At 41.8% G+C, this 19,902-nt stretch overlaps 1 protein-coding gene across 37 annotated transcripts in view; it reads right to left on the minus strand.

Moving 5' to 3' along the window:
* The window catches only part of THRB (thyroid hormone receptor beta), a 380,110-nt gene that overhangs the window by 39,430 nt on the left and 320,778 nt on the right, over nucleotides 1–19,902 (minus strand). Inside the window, exon 1 of one of the 37 annotated variants that reach the window (XM_059064628.2) lies at nucleotides 1,466–1,808. The exons of the other annotated variants lie outside the window; for them this stretch is intronic. Coding sequence (XP_058920611.1) covers nucleotides 1,466–1,793 — 328 coding nt within the window. The 5' untranslated portion in view covers nucleotides 1,794–1,808. Of the gene's footprint in view, nucleotides 1–1,465; nucleotides 1,809–19,902 lie in introns of those variants that run through there. 37 annotated transcript variants of the gene reach the window in all.

Below are 19,902 nucleotides of genomic sequence, written 5' to 3' on the forward strand. Positions count from 1 at the left end.
CAGTGTTAACTGCTTTTCAAAGACAAATTACTTTTAAGTATAATATTAAATGAAACAGAAAGCACACAATCTACCTCAAACATTCGCATTAGGGTGTCCCTTATAATAAATGAGAACTTCTGATGCCTTTCAAGAGGAGGTGAAGCTAAATGAAAATCAGATGAACGACTCTGAATATGTTTTATGCTCTAATTCCCTTCATATTTCATATCTGGAAGTTACGGAATAGCACAGAAAATACAAATACAGCATATGGTAAAAACTAAAAGGGGTTTTAGTTTTTGTTTTTTTAAATTTTGTTTAATCGCTTTCAAAACAGGCTACTTTTAATTGTGGAGTCGCATTAAGAAAAGCAAATGATAATTTTTATAGGAGTCACAATCAAATAAACCACATTATGTTTTAAGATAATTTCATAGAGAAATTCATCTTTGAAGATCAGAGGGCATTATATTCTTGCAAATTATGGAAACCTGTACATGTGGTTTCCTCTGCAATATCCAGTGGATTGTTCACAGAAAAAATGAGTTTCTGGGATATCTGCACTAGAATTTAAGCTATTTTCAAAAGCATTTCTATCTGGCAGTTGCTATTAATTTCCTTGAGTACTGCCAGTTTGCCTCTTTTATTTTAGTTTTTGGTAATACAAGACAGATTCTACCGATAGAAAATTAAACAGCATTGGAAAGCCACAGTGTCTATTAAAAGAAGAGGATGTTGCACTTGTTTGAATATCGGATATTTTGAAGGCTCTATCACTTTGTTTCGTACAGAGTTCATTTGACATGATTGCAGACATGTCCAACTTTAGGGACACAATGGCAAGATAAAGCGTATCAGTTTCTTTCTGAGTTTTATATTCTTACAGCTTGTTGCGATTACAAGTAGATTCCTTACAGTTTACATGGATAAGTAAATATATTAAAAAGAACATTTACAAATCCCAACATATCAACATTATAGTACTGTCAAAAAAATCACGGAAATATTTTACTAGTTACCTAAAATAAACTTTTACTATGAAGTGCCAAGAAAAAGTCAAATGAGTTTTAAAATCTGAACCTCAGCCGAGGAGAATGATCCCACTTCAAATGCCACAGTGTGTCCCTGTCCACCAAGGGGAAGCCTTTACGTATTTTCTTTAGCAAAGAAGCTGACAGTATTCCCTACAGGCAGTATATATCCACACATGCGTGCGCACCCACGCTTTAGCGGTAACATACACACAGCCTCAAAAACCAACTCCATCCAGCTTTCATATCGGAAGAAAAAAGTGCTTGGAAATCTCTGTCGTTCAAGGACCCCTCTCGATCACTTAGCAACCTCTCCTTTCCTGCTATTTTAAATTTCAAACATTCAGCGTTCGAAGTCAAAGATTTGACGAAGCAGATGCAAACTGTCCCTTTCAAACACCCCAGAGACAAACATGGAAACTTGGATCAAATGGAAGTAAGATGGTCCCTACCTTTCTTCTGAGAGTACGATGGCGACTGCAGTTGAGAAAAAGTAGGCTTTTCTTCGGTGAAATATTCAGGTTGGCTGTATTGATTCAGGGCCATGTCCAAGTCAGAGTCCTTGCTTTTCAGCATGTTTCCAGGGTAACTACAGGTATAAGGCTGATTCACTGCCCGGGCCTGTTCCATATATATGTTGTTACTGGGCACAGCCTGAGCGTTGCAACCACTGTAACCTGGACTGTCTTTGAAATATGCGTAATAATCAGTGGCCTGCATGTAGCAGTTGCTGCCGGCAGCTGGGTGTACTTCATAGAGTTCTTGCACACAGAAGTTCATTTTGTTGCCCAGGTTCCGTTTCTACTTTACATATACACGCACTCTATGCATGCGATCCCCAGCCCATACACCCCGAGAGCTGGGCATATACGGCGAGCATCGTCCATCCATACACATGAAAGGAGAAGAGAAGATGAATAAACACCACCCACCACACGGCAACCCAGCCTGCTGTACTTTGCAATAGCACCTGATGGGCTAAAATCCTATTTAGGTGGAGGTGTCTTTGGAGCTGTCCTGCCATTCAAACATATTGGAAAGCAGATTTCTGACTATCCAAGGTCTTAAGCTGTGAATTCAGCTAATTCCTGGGGAAGATGGCAGGCAGGTAGGGATGACCTCCACCCAGCCAGAGGAGTGACAGCAACGACGTTTCTGTGGCTCCGAAGCTGGTTAGATCCATTTTATACGCTGTTTTGGAACCTATTTCAACGTGATTAGAAAATGATTACTCATTGTTATGTCATTTTGGTTGACAACTGAAGCACGAAACATTATAAAGACATTGTAGAGACTATCCTTGGATACACAGAAAATCCGAAAATCAATAATCTAGTTTATTAGCACGGACCAGAGAAAATCCAGTGGTAACGAGCCTGAGGACTGACTCCAGAACATTAATCTAGTCACACAAACGTTAGAGGTTACATCTGTTGTCGAATGTCACCGACGGGCTTTTCAAGCAGGATCCAACCATCTTCCTAATGACACAAAGGGGCCACGAGTTTTGAAAACACGCCACAGAGGGCACGTCTGAAGATACCGCTGGTGCTTGTAAGTTCTCTTCTGCTCCTAGCTCCTGGTGATTTTCTACATCATTAGCCTAATCGACATGAAACCTCCAGTTAACTTCACTTTGCTCATTCTGTCTTGGTTGTGTTTGTAAGTGCATGAGGGGGGAGTGTGTACCGACACCCTAAATGCACAGCACCCCTCTGTGAGCGCAGTGTCCCTGTTCTGATTCTGGGTAACAGCATTCTTAACAGTCGTCTGTGGAAACTGTGTGCAACTATCTTTTTTTTTTTTAATAGTATGCTACCTCTTTCTCTTTTTTTTAAATTTAATTTTTATTTTATATTGGAGTATAGTTGATTTACAATGTTGCGTTAGTTAAGAATGTAACAGCATTCTTAACAGTCGTCTGTGGAAGCTGTGTGCAACTATCTTTTTTTTATAGTATGCTACCTCTTTCTCTCTTCTTTAAATTTAATTTTTATTTTATATTGGAGTATAGTTGATTCACAATGTTGTGTTAGTTTCAGGCATACAGCTAAGTGATTCAGTTGTACATATACATATATCCATCCTTTTTCAGATCGTACAAGTATCATTTTATTCCCATTCAGTTCTGCTTTTGAGATGATCTTCAAGCTTAATTGTGATTTAAGTGGTATTCACGCACTTGACATTTAAAGATAGTGATCCAAAAGGGAAAAGCATTTTCTAGGAGAATCACCATATAAGACGCGAACAAATACCAAATTAGAGCTTAAAAGCTTGCTAAGATTATGACCAGTGGTGTTTTCTCCATGTGGATGGTGGTGAGCATGTGTGTTCTAGATCATGATTCAGGAAGGTTGGGCACTGCTTTCTTTTCTTTCTTTCTTTTTTTTTAAATTAAGGAATTTAAAAAAAAAATATATATATATATATATTTATTTATTTATTTATTTGACTGTGCCAGGTCTTAGTTGTAGCACGCGGGATCTAGTTCCCTGTGCATGGATCGAACCTGGGCCCCCTGAATTGGGAGCTCAGAGTAACCGCTGGACCACCAGGGAAGTCCCGGAAGCTGCTTTCTTTGAAGCTGGAGTTTCTTTCTCTTTCTTCTGGAGACTTAGTTGGCAGGGTTGGCCTAGGGAGGTAACATGTACATTTGGGTTCCTGTGAAATACCTCTTGGTATTTCCTTCCTAAGGGACCACAGACAATGTGATGTTGTAATATTCAAGAGTGGTACCTCCGCTTTGGACACAAAGCTCCAGTCAATTGCAACATACAATTTTGGGCAGGCACATAGGACTGGAGAAAGGAGAGTATTACAGCCATTCAACAAACATCTATAGGGCATCTGTTCAGTACAAAGCAGGGAGGTGGTGGGAGTAGAGGTGGCGATTCAGAAAGTCAATCACGGTCCCTTCCACCAAGCAGCTTAATAGCAGGTGTTTTCAACACACAGAGTCAAGTGGACCATTGTTGTGAGTCTGTAAGTGCTGATGATTTTATAAAGGAGCCATGGATTCAAGGGAAGAAGGTTAAGAATTAGAGAACAAGCAACAGATGAGACAAGATGAGGGACTAAACCCAGGCAGACCCCTGGGTGGATGTTTAGTCATAAGACTCCTCGAAAAACTGCAACTGAACTATAAAACAAGGAAAGGAATGGTCTCCAAATTGGTACATCTGAACGCTGAAAATGAATTGAAACATCCTAGAAGGCATAAAACTTACCATAAGGAATGAAGAACACAGCTAACATTTTAACAGTGTTTTTACTCTCTGGTTACTCTTAAAACAAATAAAAGATTTATTCACAAGTGTTTTTAAGAACACATATACATAACATTACAATTAACATTTTCTCCCTACTGAATATGTCAAAACATTTCACTGGAAGCAATGACTATTTTCTGAAAACCCCAGGAAAAAGGATCCAGGCCTTATGTTTTTTGTCTGATCTCATTTATTTATCTCAAATTTCCCAAAACTCATCTGAAAATTAACCTTTCAATAGAGCAGTTTTCTTTCCTGGCAAACACATATGTTCCAAGGCCTCTTTTTCTGGTTAGATGCTGCATGTCAAATCCATCCAATTTTGCAGTTTTGCCCAGTGAATTTCCTGGCTCCTTTTCTATTTCACTGAAGGCACAAATCCAAGCCATTTTTTGCTTTCCACCAGTAACAGTACCAACTCAAGCGAGAATCTCAAATTTCATTACAAAGGAACACTTCAAAACAATTTTCCAAAATTGCTTGAAAAATCAGAGCTTTCTTCTGACCCAGAACTGGATCTACATACTGCAGCGAAGAAAGACAGAACTCCTGCAAAACTCTTTTTTTCCTCTCTCAATTTTCACTAAACATTTGGAAGACCCCTGAGAGTCAAGAGCATTTTGATTGAATTAAAACAATCCTGAATTCTCCCAGAAATCTTTGAATAGGAAAAAAGTTTCAAAACACGTTTAAGAGAACCCACTTCCTCACTCACTTTTATCTTTTGGAAAAAACAGAACCAAACTTTCTGTTATGCACTCTTCTTGTACCAAGTGGGGTTACTCTTTAAGAGTAAACGTGTAAGACTCTGATGACTGTTAGCTGGAAATGAAGTTCAAGTTGAAATACGGCCCCTCACACCCTGAGGGAGGCAATCCCAGGGCTGCTACTCATGAACGATCTGGCCTGCTTCTTTGTGAAACCAATAAAGCAATTTAAACACATCATATGTCACAAATGAGGTGAGTTTCAGTAAGACTGTTTTCTTATATCTCTGGCTGATGACCCTAATTTAGTTACTGAGAGAGAAGCTAATGAGTTATTTGACCCACAGAGCATCAAACTAACTGAAATAAACTCAGGAGGGCTTTCACAGTTCTCATTAGAAGTGCTTCAATTGGACTTCCCTGGTGGCGCAGTGGTTAAGAATCTGCCTGCCTAAGGCAGGGGACACGGGTTCAAGCCCTGGTCCCGGTAGATCCCCCCACGTGCCGCAGAGTAACTAAGCCTGTGAGCCACAACTACTGAGCCTGAGCTCTAGAGCCTGCGAGCCACAACTACTGAGCCCACGTGCCACAACTACTGAAGCCCACACGCCTAGAGCCTGTGCTCCGCAACAAGAGAAGCCACCGCAATAAGAAGCCTGCACACCATAACAAAGAGTAGCCCCCAGCTCACCACAACTAGAGAAAGCCTGCGTGCTGCAACGAAGACCCAATGCAGCCAGAAATAGAAATAAATAAAATAAAATAAATTTTTAAAAAAGAAAGAAGTGCTTCAATCAATAATAATTTGTTATCTAAATACACCTTTGTCCTTGGTGGGAAGGCAATAACCTAAAAAGATAAGACTAACGATCTTGCTGGGGAAACTGGTAAATAAACAACAAACCCTCAAAGTCTCTGAAGGAGGAGAATTGTTTCTCTCTTTTCTTCTATTTTCAACTGTGTTGATTCTCAAATAAGGCTGCACATTGGAATCACCCACAAACTTTAAAAACACCAGTGCCTAGGGGTCGCCCTCAGAAATTCTGATTTTATCGATATGGGGGTAGAACCTGAATGTGAGGACTTTTTCAAGTTCCCCTGGTTATTTCACAGGCAGTGAACTTGGAGAACTACTGTTCATCTGGGCATCCAAGCCCAGCCCCTCACCAGATACCAGGGCATCCCGAGACACTCCTTTTTCTTCCGTTGCAGCTTCACTGTCTATTTCCTTTTGTTTTTCAAAGTTTACCTTCCATATGTCAATCTGGCCTCACTGCCCTTGAGTCATCTGGTCAATTAGAGGAAATGGGTCAAGGAGACCCACCAGGACGAACTTAATCCAAGGAAGCATGATGACCATGACATGGGAACACAGGAAGATTCTGCCTTGGGAGCTGGGGATGGCTTTGCAGAAGGGTGACCCGTGAGCTGGCATTTGGATAGTACGTAGGACTTCAGCAGTAGAGGTAGAGATACGAGAGACTTCTAGCGTCTACTCTAGTGATTGTTCTTCCTCCGCTTTAGTAATAGAACCTCTAAATGTTATTCAGGCGCGTGGCCCTTGTTTCTCGGTCTCCCTTGCACCTGGGGGTGTCTGTGTGACTAACTTCTGGCCAATGAGATGTAATAGAAGAAATATCGTAAGGCAGATTCCAGGGAACTTAAAAAGACAATTTAAAGTGACAACTGGCGCATGCCTTTTGCTTCTTTTCCTTTGTTACTTCTTCCTGCTGCCTGCAATGTATATGGGATGGCTGGAGCCCCAGCCACCATTTTGGTCCACGAGGATGAGAGTCATACTCTAGAGCTGGCAGAAGAATGAGCTGGAAGGAGGTTAGGTTGCTGAGGTCCACAGGATTGTCACACTAGCCTAAACTGCTAACCTCTGGGTTTTGGTTTTTGTTTTTTCCTCAAGAAGGAGAAATCAACTTTTTATTTAGCTCATAGCTTTTTCATTTGTAAGACAGAAATAACAGTGCCCACCTCATTGGTTACTGTAAAGATTAAGTGAGTTAAATATAAGTAAAGCACTTAGAACAGTGACTGCTGTAGTAAGTGATGTAAATATGTATACATAGTATATTTAGCTCTGTCTTGGAATATATTCTCTTCTCAGTCTACATTTTCACTAGTTCAGGAGTCGGTAAGCTTTGGTCTGCAGGCTTGTACAAGTATGGCCCTGTATCTGTTTTGTAGATAAAGTTTTATTGGAACCCAGCCATGCTCATTTGTTTACATCTTGTCTGGTTCTAAATCTACTATGTGCTACAATGGCAGAGTGCAGTCCTTGTGACTGAGACCATGTGGCCTGCTGAAAATATTTAGTATGTGGCACTTTACAGAGAAAGTTTGCCATCTCTGCTCTAAGTGATCTCATCCTGTCTCATAAGTTTATTTTTTTTTAATTTATTTATTTTAAAATTTTTATTGAAGTATAGTTGATTGACAATGCTGTGTTAGTTGCAGGTGTACAACAAAGTGATTCAGTTATACATGCACATGTATCCTTTTCCAGATTCTTTTCCCTTATAGGTTATTACAAAATATTGAATATAGTTCCCTGTGCTATACTGTAGATTCTTGTTGATTATGTATTTTATATACAGTAGTGTGTTATATGTTAACCCCAAACTCCTAATTTATCCCTCCCCACCCTTTGGTAACCGTAGGTTTGTTTTCTATGTCTGTGGATCTGTTTTCTCGTCGTTTTTGAATAATAGTTAAATGTGGAAGACAGTCCCAACATGTATCTCTAGCCCAAATGTCTTCTCTAAAATCTTATGTCCTGAATCATGTCCTGCTGTCCACTGACACTCATCTTTGCAGCAAGTGGACATCTCCAACTCCATGCTTTCGAACACCAGTTCCTCCTGCGGTTCTCCCATCTCAGGACCATCACCACCTGGGGGCTTTAGCCAAAAACCTTGGAGGCCTTCTGGACCCTCACTTTCCCTTCCTACCTACAGCCAATCCGTTAGCAAGCTCTTCGGTTCTTCCTCCAAAATATATTTTTAATCCAACCACTTCCCTGTCCCACTGCCGTTGCCCTAGACCAAGCTGTCACCACCTCTTCACTGGACTCCCCAGACAGCCTCCTAACGGGACTTGCCCCGTGGTAATTGTTTCTTGATACAGCAACCAGTTGTGTTTGAAAAACAGCACACCCGATCATGTCGCTTTCCTGCTTAAAATCCTCAGTGGCTTTTCACCGCATTTAGAATAAAATTCAAACTCTTCACCAGAAGGTGTCCCTTCTCCACCTGCCATCAACCCCTTTCCCGCCCGGCTTCCTCTCATACACTTGACTTCAGCCCAAACATTGTGCCTGCCGCTCCTTGAACAGCCCCCGCTCTCGCGTGACTCAGGGGCACTCACTGCACATGCTCTTCTCTGTCTGAAATGCCTCCTGTCCGGCTCTCTCCAGGGCAGGGCCCTTCTCGTCCTTCAGGATTTAGCTTCCATGTCACTTTCTCTGCGTTTCAGGGGCCTCTTGACTCCATCACAGGCAGAAGGCCCCTGCCACTTATCACCTACGTGACAGCAGTTGTTCAACCTCTCAGAAAAAAGGTGGAGGACTCTCAGCACACCCAAAGCTCTGTGCATTTTAAAAAAAAACAAGATACAAGTTGACATGTTGCAATCAATGGACTCTCTTAGGCTTGGAAATTTCCAGTGAGACATCTGTCTGTCTCGCGTTGAGCCAGTTTGCTCTGTTATATTTTGCCACTAGAGACAGACCTGTTTATGAAACCTACCTTCGTGGAGGTTTGGAATTAGGATTGGGTGTCATCACTGCCAAACATCTCTGCTCCAAGAGAGGTTGTAAAACGGGTAGAAACATCGCCTGCCCTCTGAAGGAGCCACCCAGATTGAGGAAAGATCCCTTTGTAGATATAAGGGGGTGAACGTCTAGGTCTCACCATCTGAGTGCTGAAAGCGTAGCTAAATGTTAGGGGACATATTGGCAGGGGGAAACGAAAGGAAAGGATAACTTGCTGAGCGTGCTCTGTTCGTCTTTTGGCGTGTGGAATCTTCTGACTTGTTCCTCTTTTTTTTTTTTTAAACAAATAAGATATTGTTGTTTTTATTTATTTATTTTTCCTTTTATTTTGTTTTGGCCTCACCCCTCAGCTTGTGGGAGCTTAGTTCCCCAACCAGGGATCGAACACAGGCCCCAGCAGTGAAAGCACTGAGTCCTAAACCACTGGACCACCAGGGAATTCCCTGACTTGTTCCTCTTTAAAAAAGATTCCAAATTAGTTCAACTCCAGAGATGAGAGCAGGGCAAGCTCTGGGCACTTTGGGACCACTCTATCTTCAAGTGCCTCCCCCCCTCCCCAAGACAGCTGGGAAATGATGGAGACTTATACAGGATCCTAGGAAACTGCAACTAGAACTTCTGAGTTTTGTATTCCATGTGTATTTTATTTGACTTTTGAGGAAATGAAGTCCCAGAAGGAGAAAGTGACTTTTGTCACACAATAGGCAGTAGTTATTGGGACCAGAACCCACTCCTGCTTTGCGTGTATCTGGCCTCCTATGCCAGCTGGGGCCTTTATTTTCCCAACTGACTCTAGTGCTTTAGGCTTAAAAGAACTGCCTTGGAAGGAGGGAAGGAATTAGGGGGATTTTACCCAGGCCTAGGCATTGACTCTCCCTCCTCAGAACTCCTACTCAATTATATAAAACCTTGAGTTGATAGGATCATGTCAAACTGACCATTCTGGAACCTTTTACTTCCTCAGTTCTAGATGTGCTCATTGGCGTGAATCACTCTCTCCTTGGTTACTGTACTTCTGTGATCCTTATTAAATGAACACCGTGGCTGCTGGATTAACATTCAGATGGTGTTCCCAAAGTGGTCCAAAATATCAGTTCCAAGAGATGCTTTGAAGAAAAAGCAGTTCAGAGAGGTTCTGTGGTCAAGTGAGTTTGGGAAATTGTATATCCTTCTCTTGGAGATTCACCAAAGAAAATGGTTGAACTTTGTTATGACTCTGTATAACTCAGCATTTCCTGAACACACCCAATACTAGAACCCTGTGTAATGCTAGTTACAAGTGTTCCTTGAAATATACTTTGAGAAACACTGAAGTCTGTTCTGTTGAAGATAAGCAGGAGATAACGTTGTTAGTAAGGATGTGTCTGTCACCTGGAAGAATGGCATTTTTTTTCTCAGATTACAGACCAAAGACAGAGAGGAGGAGCCTGGGAAACTGACAAAGGCGAGTGTCTTTTTCTTTCGTTTTTTACCAAAGAAGAAAACTACTGGCCAGACAAAGCTGGACGGACCCATGAAGTGCAAAGCCTCAGGGGCCACACCAAGCCTTTGGGCTTTGGGATGGAGTCTGTTTTGGCATTTTGAGGAAGAGAACTCAAAGCCCTTCTCTTTTAAAACTTCTTGTGCTCTGAATTCCTTTCCAATTTTTCTCCTTTAATAATTAATCAAAACTTTTCCATAGTTCTAACCTGGGAGGGCTCTACTGAAGGATACTAAGGAGTGGGGGAGCTCTTGGGCACACTCCGTCACCAAGCAGAATTTGCTTTTACAAAAATGTGCTTGAAAAAGTGGCAACGTGGTTTCGTAGCACAAAGGGAATGGATTCTGACCTGGTACAGTGGAAAAGAGATGGCTCTGATGAGAACATCGAAGGGGGAACCAGACACCCTTGGGGCGCAAGCGGACAGAAACAGCCCCGTTAACTGAACTGAGAGATTCCCAAGGAGATACAGGCTCTCATTAAGGCAGTCCTGGTGGCTTTCTTCACTTGGACACTCTTTCCAGGTCTAAGGTCTGGTGGTTGTATGTTTTGTTTCATGCAGATGGAATGGTTGCCCGACACATTTGTGCCAAAGACGCCACCAGCCCAGTTACAGCAGCTTTTTACTAGATGAAATAGGCTAATCTATAAGGATGAATGAGTTAAAGAAAACAGTCCTTTGAAGTTCCACAAAGAAGAAAAAATAGACTCCAAAATCCTTAGGTCAGTGGTTCTTAAAATACAGTTCCTGAAGCAGCAGCATTTACCATCTCCTGGAACTTCTTAGAAATGCAAATTCTCCACCTCCACCCCAGACCCACCGAACACAAACACCGGGGGTGAGGCCAGCAGTGCGTGTGTAGACAAGCCCTCCTGGGGATTCTGATCCACGCTCAAGTCTGAAAACCAACGCCCTCCAGGAAGGCTCCAGTGGTCCATAAGCTTGTTCTCTGCCAACTTCCCCAGGCTCACCGGCTGTCACCTGGAGCCCTGGATTCTCAGAGCTCCTTTCTTCTGCTTCTGTTTCCTGATGCCCTGGCAGGTGTATTGGCTTTGTCCTTGATCTGAAACCTTTTAGGCCTAATTAACCCAGGAGAAATCGGGTGCTCTGTATGGCCAGCCTAGCTCCACTTTCCCGGCCTCTACTTTGGGTTTTGGTGACCAGTCACTACAAGCATAATAGCACGTAGCACACTTTGTCATTGCCACTCGGGAATCTTGTAAGGAGCATGACTTCCAAGATCTCCAGGTCTCTGTGTAACCAGAAGTGGGGTCTGGCTGCTCGCCGCTCAGAAGCTAATAAAGAGGCAAGCTTCGTGGACAGGAAAGTTTGCTTTATGTTGGAGGCCAGCAACCTGGGCAGGTGCGCGGATTCCTGTCCAAAGGCCAACTCCCCTCCCCACCACTGACAGTCAGGGGGCGAGAGCTTTTATCGACGGAAGGAGGGGGCTACGTGCAGAAACACCACCCTCTGACGGTCATCTTGAAATATGTCATGGGGTGGTGTGATCAGCGTCATCTTGATTGTTTTAAGTACAGTTAATCTTGAGATCCAGGGTCGGTTGGTTCCCATTTCCTTGAGGCCAGCTCTCAGAATCATGGCAGTTTATGTCATGCCTACACCCTGGTCATCATGTCGTTAACGTCTTCCACCTGATGGGGGTTTTAGTATCTACAAGACAGCTCACAGGAGAGGGCTCAGAATATTCCCTATAGCCCTTAGAGGAGGTACTAAAGGGCCTTGACTTTGCTTAATGACCAAACTATTATTATTTGGTCTCCTCTGACTGTCTTCCTTTGCTTCTGCATTTTCTCACTTGTCTGAGTAAACTTATTCCTTGGCTAAATTGTTTCCACAGACAAAAGGCGGGCTGAGGACATGGGGAGGAGGGCCATAGCGTCCTGCTCCGTTTCATCTGGACTCAATAGTATCGTACCTGCTTTCACTTATACCCATGGCCACATCTGCTGACGGTGTTCCAGAAACTTCTACATCATACGCCTCCTCCATCCCTGGTCAATTCTCTCCAGTCTTCTTCAAGACATTGCTCCTGTGCCTTCCTTTAAATCGGCTTTCCCTTTGGTTTATCCCGAACCTTCTAACCACACGGTTCTCACCAGGTGACCTCATCAAGGTCCACATCTCTGACTACTGCTCCGTGCACTGGTGGAGCTTCACTGCGGCCCCCAGGCCTGCGTGTCAAGCCACCTACCCTCTCCCCAGATGCCTCCACGGTACCCCATGTACCGGGACTGAACTTCTCTAAGAGTCTTATTTAATCCTTATGATGGTCCTTCAGGGCAGCCATGGCTATCCACGTTTTTTTAAAAATAGATTAAAAAAACCTATCTATTTGTCCAAAGTGGCACAGCTGGTTATTTGAAGAGGCGGGATTCAAACCCAGATCTGGTCTAGTAGAAACTGCCCGCTTATACGTTTCCTTGCAGCTTATTCGTCTCTCTCTGGCTTCTCCCCAACAACTGATCACAAAGGTCGGACGCATCCAGGCTGCCACTGTCTTCGGGAAACTCCCCACCACTTCTCTTTACGAGAAAAGTCGGCGAACCCAACAGGTTTCTATGTCTTTAATGTTACTCTGACCTTCCAATTCAGTCCCAGGGGGGGATCGGCTGTCCAGGAGAATCGAAAACATGTCCCCTCTTCCCTCTCCCACCCTTATCCTGGCTTGAAATCACACTCACTTCTCAGGAAAAAGTTTAAAGGCTTAGACTAGGTCCTTCATGACATGGCCCTGGACTGTTTTTTATTCCTCTCTCTTGCCGTTCACTCAGACAACCTGAACTCTGGCATTTCTAGTTTTGCTGAATAGCACCTCTCCGGATGCCTTGGTCACAACCTGTGCCCTTCCCCTCCCTTATCTCCATTCCATACAGTGATCCAAGCCCTGTGAAATGCCTTGCATAGAGGTGCTATCATTTAAGCCTCACGACACTTTTGTAGGTACATATCATCGTTCCTATTTTAGAGATGAGGAAACCGAGACCTGGAGAGGTTAGGTACTTGCCAAGGTCATAGGGCTGATCAGGGGTGATTTCAATGCAGGTTTCTTGGGCTGCAAACCCCATGTTCACTTCCAAAATACTGTGCCTGCACTAAGAATATTTCCTTTCCATGCACTAAAGCCAAAATAATTATTGACATTTATGTTTCTACCTTTGTTCTTTTAAAGTCAATGCATAAATTACAGATAAAAGGATAGTGCTTATCTCCTGGATATTTAAGTTAATTTAGGGGTTCACAATAAGCATATAATAATTGCTTAACACATGAACGAATGGATGGGAGTGGATAATGGCTGAGTGACCTAAAAATTACAATCCTGCAGATGGTGAGTTATGATGCATTTTCTCCATGGAAACAAGATGACGTGTTGGAATATGGTATGTGGATATACAATATGCCTCCTGTTTCCTGCCTCTATGCTGTCAGTAATTTACATTGGGGTCCATACTGTAGGACTATGATAACCCGACAGGCAATGATTCTTCACAGCTTATTAACTGTCCTCCTTTAGGGGCCTAGAAACTTAACCATGTCAGACAAGGGCATTTATATGCTCAAAATATTTCTTGATGGATGCTTAGTTCATGAAATTCTCTCTCGCATATTGGAAAATGATGTATCATCTGATTTTAGCCTGAAGTCAAGATTTGTTCCATGTAAGTTTTCGAGTCATGCGTTTTAGTGCTCAAAATTCCCAGACATTTGTGCAATGTCAAAGCCTCTCTTCCACAGCATTTCCAATGGATGGAAGAGTGATGATGAATGATGGACATTCCAGCACAACCTCTGGCATCTAAGAGTTCCCAGCATGAAGATCAAGGGTTTTATTCTGACTGCTGTTTCCTAAGACCAAAGACAAATCACAAAGTCTCCTTGTGCTTTGAAGGAATGAGATAATATTCAAAAGGAGATCAGCATCCAGACCAAAGGACAAATGAATGTACACAAAAGTGAATACAGAATGGCACCCTTAAGGCTGGAGATTGAAAAAAAGAAGTAAGGCTTTTAAAATATATTTTAGGCCATGGTTATCAGCATTGAATTCTTCTCTTTTCTAAGCCAACAGTGGAATCTCTGCTCTTTTTCAGCATTGGATTCAAAAGCAAATCTCTCCTGACTGTAGTCTGATGAAGCTTGGTCATCAAAATCTAGAAAACATACCATAAAATTTCCATTTTGGTATAACTTCAATTAGAGCCCTGGCTAAATAATGGTGATAACATCTACTGCACCTTGTCTTCATAACCAAACAACCAGACTGGTGAGGGGGGAGGGTATTTCCATTCATTTGACAGAGTGGAAAACTGAGGAGATGGTTTTCTCACTATGATGTAGTTACTAAGGGAAGACATTAGTATTGAAATTTCAGCTCTTGAATTGCTATTCTAGAACGTGCTTGTCTCACTTCCCCACACTGCTTTTCTAAGTAGAGAATTATTTTATGTTTTGAAAGTTCTGGGCAAGTAACCATGTGTTTCAACACAAATTCTAAGATCACTGTGATGATTTAGCTGTTTTTCCAAAGATGTGCCTAATTGAATGCTACTTCATATATTTATCTTAATATGTTTGTTTCCCTCTATCCTGAGAAGAAAAAAATGTCCTTTAACATTTTATGAATATCATTTATGCTTTGCATGAATATCACATAGCCGCTTATTTTATGTATTCTTTAATTTAATCACCCACGGTGCGTAGATTCATTTCCCCTTAATTTAATGTGTTAAGATGATTATTTCATTGTAATTCACACTGATGGACTTGGTTTGAAAAGTTGAATGCTTGTTTGAGTGGAATGGTTTTGACATTTAACAGCTATAGTATACTTTATTCTAGAGTAACAGATTCATTTTATAACAAATTTCCCTAATAATAGGAATAATGAATGAGTGATTGAGTCATTTGCATTTACTTTGCTTTTTCACATTGAAGAACAACTCATGCAAAATCTAGATGCTGCCACAATTGATGTCAATTTCAAAAGCTGTATTCTTTGTTCATTAAAGGCTCCAGTTCTTCACTTATACTTGAAAGTATTATGAAGAATGATTAAAGGTAAAAAGTTCAGATAAAGTACTGATACATGCAACAACATGGATGAACCTCAAAAACAGTATGTTAACTGAAAGGTGTCAGTCTTATTGTATGATTCCACTTTTGTGCAGTGTCCAGTAAAGGCAAATCAGTACGGACGGAAGGAAGGTGAGTGGTTGCCAGGGGCTGGGTCCGGGAATGAAGAGTAGCTATAAATCAGCTCAAAGTTTCTCTGAGGGTGATGGGAACGTTCTAAAATAAGATTGTGGTCATGGTTGCACAACTCTGTAAGTAGACTAACAATTATGGAACTGTACACTTAAAACAGAGGAATTCTATGATACACAAAATATATCTCAACAAAGCTTTGACAAAATAGATGTGAGGTTATAAATAAATAGCTTGAGGTAATTAAAATTTTTGTCAACAGACAGAAAATTAATAAATTCACATCATTTATATATCAATACTATTTATATAACATACTGTGTATGTTATTTTCCTAGACTTAATGGAGGATACACCATAGGAGGAAGACATGATTTTCCTCTGAAGTTTACAACCCAACCAAAACAACTTATCAATAAGCAGAAGACAGTATCTGACACCCTAGTACCACCAGTGTTAGGTGAACAGGGAAGAAAATGGAATTATTATTTCCAAAACAATGTAGGTTAGATTCTTTTTTATATTTCTCTAAGATAACTGCCAGCCAATAGAATTTTCATCATTGCTTGATCATAAACAGGGTTGCTTCTCATTTCAGGTCTAAACTCAAAGCTCTTCCAACATTTCTATTTGGAAATCCCACGCAGGAAGCAGGGTGTCTCATCAAACTTCTTATTCTCAGCACACAGTACAGTACTAGGCACAGAGAACACACTAAAAACATTTCTGACGTAAATCAAGATAGAAATCACAGGGCTTCCCTGGTGGCGCAGTGGTTGAGAGTCCGCCTGCCGATGCAGGGGACACGGGTTCGTGCCCCGGTCCGGGAGGATCCCACGTGCCGCGGAGCGGCTGGGCCCGTGAGCCATGGCCGCTGAGCCTGCGCGTCCTGAGCCTGTGCTCCACAACGGGAGAGGTCACAGCAGTGAGAGGCCCGCGTACCGCAAAAAAAAAAAAAAAAAAAAAAAAAGATAAAATCACAGTCACTGGAGGATCAAACAGGCATGTTTAAAGCCACAATATGATACGGCAGAGCACAGGAAGTACTTTAATTAAATTTCATGACAGCATGAGAAAGAAATGATTCATCGCGATGGGGAGTGGAGAATCCCAGAGGAAGTGCTATTGGAACTGGGCCTTGAAGGATGAGGGGAATAAAAGAGGATTTGTAAACGTTTTCAAAAATAAGATCTACTTCATGCTGGCACCCTGAGATCCAGATCTAGAACTGGTGAATCGAAATTCTTCATTCTATTTTAAATGTCAAAATAGTCTAGAAAGATACACTACAGGTATCAAGATTAAGCTAAAATATACCCCAGTCTTAGTTGTTTTGTAATTTACTATGGTTTGAATTGTGGAAAGGAAAGAAAGTCCAGTTAAACATGAGAAGAGACCGAAGAGGCAGCATCTATTTGCTATCTTCAGAAAAGCCTTCAGACGGCAGAGAATCTGCTTTCTGTCCCGGTACAAAGAGAGGTGACCCCCAGGTAAGCATCATCCTGTCATTCCAACCTTAAAAAGGTCACTGGTTACAAAGAAACAAATAACTTTTATTCTTGAGACATTCACCCTCAGAACACTGAATGGATGCTTCACAAGAGGGCTCAGGCATAGGGAACAGACTGGTGGTTGCCAAGGGGGAGGGGGTTGGGGGAGGGTTGGACTGGGAGGTTGGGATTAGCAGATGCAAACTATTATATATAGGATGGATACACACCAAGGTCCTATCATATAGCGCAGGGAACGATATTCAATATCCTGTAATAAACCATAATGGAAAAGAAAAAGGGAAAAATAAACACAAGAGGAGTCACACAAAGATGTAGGTGGTTTGGAAGACTGGAAACTATTTCTGAATCACATACTTAAATGTAAATTTTTATAGGAACAAACATCGGGTGATACAACAATTTTTAATTTTTGTATTTTTGCCCAACATGCATAATCTGATTCTAATCATGAGGAAACACCAGTCAAACTGAGGGACATTCTAGAAAATTATCAGCCTGCATTCTTCACAAATGTCAAGTGCCATGAAAGACAAAGAAAGGTTTTGAACAGATTAAAGCAGACTAGACTAGGCAGACAAAAACTAAATGAAAGGCACACTCCTGGCCTGGTCCTGGCCCGGAAAACAAGCTGGTTTAAGGAACAGCGGTGGCAAGCCCTGTCGGGAATGAAGTCAGGATCTAGAGACACATCCCCTCTCAGTCCTGCTCTCAGCCTTGACCTCTCCTCTGTGGGGAGAGAGGGGTGAGGAGTGAGAGTTTGTGAAATTTAAATAAAGTCCGTAGGTTAGATAATAGTACTCTTCAATGTTAAATTTCCCGATTTTGATTATTGTACCACGGTTTTCTAAGAGAATTTCTTTGCTTTCAGGAGACACACTGAAGTATTTAAAGGGGCATGATGTCTACAACTTAGTCTCAAATGGTTCTGAAAAATAATAATATGTATATATGCAAACAAACACATAGTATTCACACACACAGAATGATAAAGCAGATGTGGCAACATGTTAACAGTTGGTGAATCTGGGTGAAGGGTGTATGGGAGTTTTCTGCACCACTTCCACTTTTTGGTAAAGCTGAGATTAAAATCAAATAAAAAGGAATTTATAGGTTTGCCTTAGCAGATCTTCCAGGAAAGCACACAACTCATTCAAACTTGAAGACATGATGGTCTCCTGCCACCAATTTTCTTTTTCTAATTCAACGCTTAAAAACAGAAACCAGGCCTTGGAGCAACTAAGCCTGTGTGTAACAACTACTGAGTCTGTGCTCTAGAGCCCACGAGCCACAACTACCGAGCCCGTGTGCCACAACTACTGAAGCCCGCGTGCCTAGAGCCCGTGCTCCGCAACAAGAGGAGCCACCACAATGAGAGGCCCATGCACCGCAACGAAGAGTAGTCCCCGCTCGCCATAACTAGAGAGAGCCTGAGCAGAGCAACAAAGACCCAATGCAACCAAAAATGAATAATTAATTAATTAATTAATTAAAAATTAAAAAGAAAAACAAGGCTTTCCTGGTGGTGCAGTGATTAAGAATCTGCCTGCCAATGCAGGAGATATGGGTTCCATCCCTAGTCCGGGAAGATCCCACATGTCGCGGAGCAACTAAGCCCGTGAGCCACAACTACTGAGCCCGCGTGCCTAGATCCCAGGCTCTGCAACAAGAGAAGCCCCCGCTCGTGGCAACTAAAGCCCGTGCGCAGCAATGAAGACCCAACGCAGCCAAAAGTTAATAAAATAAAATAATAATTAAAAGAAAAACAGAAACCAAACGCAAAACTAAGCAGATCTGGTGGTGATCATTTTGACATATACAGAAATATTGAATCACTAAGCTGTACACCAGGAACTGACATAGTGTTGTAGGTCAATTATACTTCAAAAACAAACCAAAAAACTCATAGAAAAAGAGATCAGATTTTCTGTTACCAGATGCAGGGTGGGGGGCGAAGGGGGAGGGGGAATTGGATGAAGGTGGTCAAAAGGTATAAACTTCCAGTTATAAGATAGATAAGCACTAGGGATGTCATGTACAACATGGTAAATATAATTAACACTGTTGTACGTTATGGAGAGCAAATCCTAAGAGTTCTCATCACAAAGAAAAATATTTTTTCTATTTCTTTAATTTTGTCTCTGTAAGGGATGATGGATGTTCATTAAACTTATTGTGGTCATCCTTTCACAATGTATGTAAGTCAAAATGTTATGCCTTGGGCTTCCCTGGTGGCGCAGTGGTTGAGAATCCGCCTGCCGATGCAGGAGACACGGGTTCGTGCCCTGGTCCGGGAAGATCCCACATGCCGCGGAGCAACTAAGCCCGTGAGCCATGGCCGCTGGGCCTGCGCGTCCGGAGCCTGTGCTCCGCAACGGGAGAGGCCACAACAGTGAGAGGCCCGCATACAGAAAAAAAAAAAAAAAAAAAAAAATGTTATGCCTTAAACTTATACAGTGCTGTATGTCAATTATATCTCAATAAAACTGGAAGAAAAAAATTGAAAAGTAAGCCAACTTGCAATAGAACAAGAAGCCAAGCTCAATAGCCTTTGATTCATCTGAGAAAAGTGTGTCAGATTGATTAGTGTTATTTTCTTACTTTTTAGTGGTGATCACCACTATTCTTAATTCTTAAACGCTTATATTCTTAATATTGCAAAATACTTTAAAACAATCATAAGAATAAGCATTTATTTCCTTTATTTGTGGAAGAAATGAGACTCAAACATAGAATGATCACTTCAAAAGAAAGTTAAGAATGAGCATATCATGTGTAACCAGAACGGGATAACAAGAAAGGACTATCCCTATGTCCGGCCATAAATATTAAATGAGATGAACCCATTTCAGATAACTGTTTCCTTGGAAACGCAGTCAATTGAAACTCCTGCAAAAATTAACATGTATTT

This window comes from Kogia breviceps, chromosome 5 (genome assembly GCF_026419965.1).
Source record: "Kogia breviceps isolate mKogBre1 chromosome 5, mKogBre1 haplotype 1, whole genome shotgun sequence".
Taxonomy (NCBI): Eukaryota; Metazoa; Chordata; class Mammalia; order Artiodactyla; family Physeteridae; genus Kogia; species Kogia breviceps.